Below are 6700 nucleotides of genomic sequence, written 5' to 3'. Positions count from 1 at the left end.
TTTTTGTTGGAAAATTTTATCATAGCAACAGAAATGGAATTTAAAAAGAAATTGGTACCAGGAATGGTGTTCTCTTTAGTTCTCTGACAACTCTTCCACAACCTTAGGTGACGAAGTTTACTGAGGGACAATGGGAAAACTAAACATGGGAAAGAAGATGGCAAACTTTTTCTAGATGAGATGTGTTAGCCTTACACCTGTCATGTATACATTCTATACATTGTGTCTATCCGTTTCATCTTGAGAGCTTTCTAAACCAAAACGCCTACAAATATGTCAGACCTACTCAAACAGCATCTTCCGGAGTCAGGCTGAGCAGCTACAGACTTTAAAGCCTCCACAAAAGTAGTGTCGTCAAAACATGATGAAGCTTGAGGTTGACCTGAACATAACCACTGTGCCCCGAGCCTTGATGACAGATAGACAGCAGACAGACAGACAGACAGACAGACAGACAGACAGATGATAGATAGATAGATAGATAGATAGATAGATAGATAGATAGATAGATAGATAGATAGATACAGATTTGATAGTCTGGTTGCCGGACCTTTGAGCCTAGTGATCACAAAGCTATGAACTCTTGAGACATGACTGATTAGTTAAATGGTAGAAAAGCCACACTGACAAGATCTCTGACACTTTTGTAGTTAGCCACTCACTAGCAGAGTCCAGGGAGCATCCAGAGACCACTGTAGACTTAAGGACTATCTCCCCTCTCCCATTCCATGCTCACAAAGAAACAACAGGTACCATGGATGAGAAGGGTACCTCTGCCTGATGTTGACAGAGTCAACAGAAAGGGGTTCTTTGGTATGAACTGCCTGTTTAAACCAATAAATGGTTAAAGCCTGGAGATCTTGAGGAATGGCTAATAGGCACATATCAATGTTTCTGCCTCTTGGGGGAAATTCTATGAGGTGAATTTTCTCTGCACTATGAGTAAATTTGCAACTCCAATATGTGTCAAAACATAGTGTACAAAACTTCAATTTGGGGCCATCAAGGTGGTGTAGTGGGTAATATCACACATGCTGCATGCCCCAAGTCAATCCTTGTGCCTACAGATGAAAAGAGAGAGAGAACTGACTCCTATAAGTTGTCCTCAGACCTTTACTTATGTGCTGTGATGTGCACATGAAGGTGTGCACACACGCACACTCAAACACATACACACAGCATAACAATAAGTATGTATTAATATAAATAGGTTATATAATGATTTTATATATACTAAATGTAATAATTTTAAAGAAAGTTATTTTGTGTTTAATTCACTTTCAGAATTCTAAGTTCTTCCACCTCTTATTTTGTCCTTGTAGCATCTAAAATGTCTGTGGCCACCTGACACAAGTTGGACAAACTCCTTCAAGACTTTGGTTTTCTGTTCATGGAATATGATGCCTTGATACAGTTACATGATGTTGTGCTCAGTAAAATTCTTTTTTTGTTTGTTTGTTTGGGGTTTTTTTGTGAAAATCTTTATTGGATGTTTTATTCACATTTCAGATGCCATCCCTTTTCCCCCTTTCCCCTCCCTAAAAAACCCATATTCCATCCCCACTTCTCCTTTTTTTATTTTATGCTATTTTTTAATGTTAATCAAAGGCTTTATAAGTTTAGTAATGCTCAATATCAATCAGAAGTGTAACTCAATACCCAATATAGATATATTAACTATCTTTGACTGACAGAGACACGCAAACATCCACCTCCATGCCCCCCCTTGTCACCTAGCTCCTCCTCTCCTTCTCCTCATCTCCTGACTCCTTATCTTCCTTTCCTTACTCCTCCCACCTTAGCTTCTCCTACATAACACCCTTCTTGTTAAAATAAAACTTTTCTCTTAGAATACAATTAGAGCATAACTATATCAATTTGTGTCAGTAAGATACAAGATAGACCTAATACCCAGTCCATCATTTTGTTGACTAAACAGAACCTCTGTCATCCCTCCTAACTAAAAGACTTAATTCTGAACCTGTTTTTTTTTTTCCCTTCTTGGCTTTAGAATGAATGTCAGCTGAAAACCATCCTCTCAAATCTTTTCTCTCAAAGTAAATATCTGGGATTGGCTATGAGACTATAAGTCTTCAACCCCATCAGAAGTCCAGAATGACTGAGTTAACTGAAATTATGGGAAGCACTTAGCATAGCTTCTAAAACTTAGGTAATTTATTGAGACCGCTGAACAACTGGACAGTCCTTATACTACAGAACATTGGAGCATTCGATCTTCAGCCTTCTGGCCCAGGATCATCTGACAGACCTAGTGATGCACAATTATTAAGGGCTGATTACTCTATCTTGGCAGATATAATCAGTCGACTATTCTGAAAGTGTGTCCTTTTCTGGACAGTGATTTGTCTGTAGATGAAAAGAGGCAATTCTTGCCTAATGGCTGTCTCACCACAACTAGAGTAACTCCAAAGATGCTCAATTTCTTCTTAGAATCCAAGACAGGAAGCTGTCAGGAGCAGACAGGTCTCTAATCAAAGTGGAAATTAATACAGAAATGTTTGTAACGTCAATTCTGTGAACTTCTGACATTTTGAAAACCAACTATCCATGTAAGGCAATCTGGACTATTGTTTGTTAGCTCCTCTCAGCTAAATAAAATATAGAAAACACCCTAATAATAAACTCAGAGCCATGAATTTGCTATAGGTCCTTAACTCACAGGCTAACCATCTCAAATCAGTTTAAAAAGTTAAAGAAGGACTGGGTCTAAGCCTTGTATTCCTAAATGTGTTATATAGGCACAATGCCTATGAGAGTAACAATATTCATCTCACTTTTATATCAATAAGAAGCTCATACCAATGAAAACCTTAAATTTGAAATCAAAGTAAATTTTGTATCATTTAAGAAAATTATGGGAGCCGTTGGGTCTGTTTCTGCTATTCCTGCGCCTCTGCTCTGTCCCCCGCGGGTCTCCTCTGTGTGCCATGGACCGCATCGTCCCAGACATAGCAGTTGGTACAAAGCGGGGATCCGACGAGCTCATCTCCACTTGTGTCAGCAACGGCCCCTTCATCATGAGCGGCTCAGCCTCAGCAGCCAATGGAAACGATAGCAAGAAGTTCAAGGGAGACAAGCAGGAACACAAGAGTTCCTTCCAGAGTCATCCATGTCCTCAAGCTACCCAGTGATGTCACTGAGGGCAAGGTTATCTCGCTGGGGCTGCCCTTTGGGAAGGTTACCAAACTCCTTATGCTGAAGGGGAAGAACCAGGCCTTCATTGAAATGAACACAGAGGAGGCCGCCAACACCATGTTAAACTACTACACGTTGTCGGTGGCGCCCGTGCTTCCCGGGCAGCCCATCTACATCCAGTTCTCCAACCACAAGGAGCTCAAAACCGACAGCTCACCCAACCAGGCACGTTCCCAGGCAGCCCTGCAGGCTGTGAACTCTGTCCAGTCTGGAAACCTGGCCTTGGCAGCCTCTGCTGCCGCTGTGGATGCAGGGATGGCCATGGCAGGCCAGAGCCCAGTGCTCAGGATCATCGTGGAAAACCTTTTCTACCCAGTGACCCTGGACGTGCTGCACCAGATCTTCTCCAAGTTTGGCACAGTCCTGAAGAACATCACGTTCACCAAGAACAACCAGTTCCAGGCACTGCTGCAGTATGCTGACCCTGTGAGCGCCCAGCACGCCCGGCAAGCTGTCCCTGGGCGGCCAGAACATCTACAATGCCTGCTGCACACTGCGCATCGACTTCTCCAAGCTCACCAGTCTCAACATCAAATACAACAATGACAAGAGCAGAGATTACACTCGGCCTGCCCTGCCCTCTGGAGACAGCCAGCCTTCCCTGGACCAGACCATGGCAGCAGCCTTTGGTGTGCCCGGCATGTCAGCCTCTCCGTATGCAGGAGCCAGGTTCCCTCCCACCTTTGCCATCCCTCAGGCCACAGGCCTCTCTGTCCCTAATGTCCATGGAGCCCTGACCCCCCTGGCCATACCCTCCGCTGCTGCTGCTGCTGCTGCTGCTGCTGCTGCTGCTGCTGCAGCAGCTGGCAGCATTGCCATACCAGGGCTGGCAGGTGCTGGGAATTCCATCCTTCTGGTCAGCAACCTGAACCCTGAGAGAGTCACACCCCAAAACCTCTTTATTCTCTTCGAAGTCTACGTTGATGTGCAACGGGTGAAGATCCTTTCAATAAGAAGGAGAATGCACTTGTGCAGATGGCAGACGGCAGCCAGGCCCAGCTGGCCATGAGCCACTTGAACGGGCACAAGCTGCACGGGAAGTCTGTGCGCATCACACTGTCAAAGCATCAGAGTGTGCAGTTGCCTCGTGACAGACAGGAGGACCAGGGTCTGACCAAGGATTACGGCAGCTCTCTGCTGCACCACTTCAAGAAACCAGGCTCCAAGAACGTCCAGAACATCTTCCCGCCCTCAACTACCCTGCACCTCTCCAACATCCCGCCATCTGTGTCAGAGGATGATCTCAAGAGCCTCTTCTCCAGCAATGGTGGTGTGGTCAAAGGCTTCAAGTTCTTCCAGAAGGACGGCAAGATGGCACTGATCCAGATGGGCTCTGTGGAGGAAGCCGTGCAGGCTCTGATTGAGCTGCACAACCATGACCTGGGTGAGAACCACCACCTGCTAGTGTCCTTCTCCAAGTCCACCATCTAGGTGCTGCAGCCGCAGACACTTCCACCATTCCAGAAAAGAAAGCCACTTTAAAAGCAGCTGAAGCGACCTTACAGACGAGAGATTTTATTTTATTTTTTTTAAGAGAGATCAGTTTACCTGTTTTTTAAAAAACTAAATCTAGCCCACTTTGCCGTGGCAGAAATGGCTTGAGCCACAGAGGCCCAGTCAGTCCCGGCACCATGCCTTGAGGTGCTCAGGCATGAGGCCACAGCGGTGCCCCCAAACACAGCCGCTTTCTGTACCTTACAAACCAGAGTGCCTCACGGCCGCACCCCCACCCTCTAAGGCCACCAGTTGTCTCTAGACCCGCAGGTGAGCCAGGTGGCTCCCTAATGCTGTGCAAGAGCTGGGGCCACTCCCCTACACCCTATAATCAAGTGACATGATTCTCCCATGTCCCTGGTCATCCCAGAGGGCCCAGGCCGTCCTCAGCTGCCGAGCCTCATGCGACCTTTGTATTCTATTCCGTGTGGTCACAGACACCTGTGCCTAGCAATATTTCCACTTGACCAAATACCCGAGTCTTTTCCATTTATATGCAAGAGATATAGTTTTAAGTAACTTTTTATAGCAGTGATACAATTATATGTGTGTACTCTAAGCTTCTGTGTCCCCTGCGCCCCTTCCTTCCAGTGACCAACTTGCAGGTGGGCCCAGGCCAGGGCTGGAGAAAAAGCTCTGAGGCTTGTGGGTTTCTACCTTTAAATTTTGGACCAAAGTTCTGTTTTCTGCCCGCCTCTGACTGCCCAGTTGAGGGGCTGACCTCTAGGCCTTAATGTCCCTCCCGGACCCCCACCTCCATCCTAGCCTGTCTCTATGGGAGGGGTTCCCTGCACCCTGGTTCTGTGAAAGGTGTGGAAGAGTGTAAATATTTATGATTTTATACCTGTGGGGCTGAGGTGGTGCAGCAGTTTTTTATGGTGACAGATGTATACTTTGGTACCGACTATAGGCTCAGTATTTGTCCTGGGGCCAGCCCTGGCCACATCTACCCCATCCCAGACGGTGTATTGGGGGAGGGGGAAGACTTTCCATTAAAGCAGGTTTATAACCTTTGCCTTCCCTGAGCCCTTCATTCTGAGCTGTAGGCCAGGCTGGGCCTGGATTCAATAAACACCTGTGTCTTCCAAAAAAAAAAAAATTATAACTTCGTCTTAATAACAATTATACATATTTCTACCAATAGGTTATGGCTATGAAATAAATCCTAGCTAATCCTTCTGTTCCAACAAAACCACTACTTTTCCCTAGAAAGACAGCCCAATATTAACCACCTCAGTGCCCAAGCCCAGGGAATAGGGGCGCCGACTCTTCATTAACTTCTTCAAGCTGATTATGGGCATTGAGATATTAAAAGAGGGGCAGGAAGAAGAGTAAATTGATAAGCCTCTGACTTCTGTGTCTACACTGCATCCAGCTGGAATTCCAGAACATCAGAGGTTCGAGCAGGTCTGCTCAGCTCACTTGATAAGTAGATACACCGAGGCTGTGTATTCTGCAATATACAAGTCTCATAACAAATATTAGTATCAAGATAATTTTTTGTTTGAATTAGGGAATCTAGTCTTCTGACGGCCTGCCTCTGTCATGTCTAATCCATATAATTCTGGGAGTTTCTATGAGGGTATGCTCCCGCCATCCTCCCATTCCCACCTCCCTGCCCTCGTATTACCCAACACTAGGGAATCCAAACTTTCAGGCACCAAGGCCCTCTACTTCCACTGATGCCTAACCCCTTACCCCATCCCCCCTCCTCCAATTACTATGAGGGTGTGCTCCCACCATCCTCTCATTCCCACTTCCCTGCTCTTGAAATTCCCCAACACTAGGGAATCCAAACTTTCAGGTACCAAGGCTGTCCACTTCCACTGATGCCAGGCAAGGCCACCCTCAACAACCTATACAGGTAGAGCCATGAGTCCCTTCCTTTGTGTTCGGGCTGGAGATTTTAGAATGGCTACTCCAGCTTGTTTCTTAGGACCGTTTGCTTGCAAAATTGTTTTCCAGCCTTTTACTCTAAGGTAGAGTCTGT

The 6700-nt window shown here is 45.9% G+C and overlaps 1 protein-coding gene across 1 annotated transcript; it reads left to right on the top strand.

Annotated features, from left to right (window-relative positions):
• The first annotated feature begins 2884 nt into the window (after nt 1-2884).
• Nucleotides 2885-4647, top strand: LOC117713772 (polypyrimidine tract-binding protein 1-like). The gene is given in 5 exon segments (XM_076935762.1): nt 2885-3095; nt 3097-3663; nt 3665-3845; nt 3921-4157; nt 4160-4647. Coding segments are annotated over 5 exon segments (1620 nt in total). The 5' UTR covers nt 2885-2948.
• The last annotated feature ends 2053 nt before the right edge of the window (nt 4648-6700 follow it).

Source organism: Arvicanthis niloticus, chromosome 1, assembly GCF_011762505.2.
Source record: "Arvicanthis niloticus isolate mArvNil1 chromosome 1, mArvNil1.pat.X, whole genome shotgun sequence".
Classification (NCBI taxonomy): Eukaryota; Metazoa; Chordata; class Mammalia; order Rodentia; family Muridae; genus Arvicanthis; species Arvicanthis niloticus.
The sequence above is the reverse complement of the archived record's forward strand: the minus strand, read 5'-3'. Positions and strand labels throughout refer to the sequence as shown.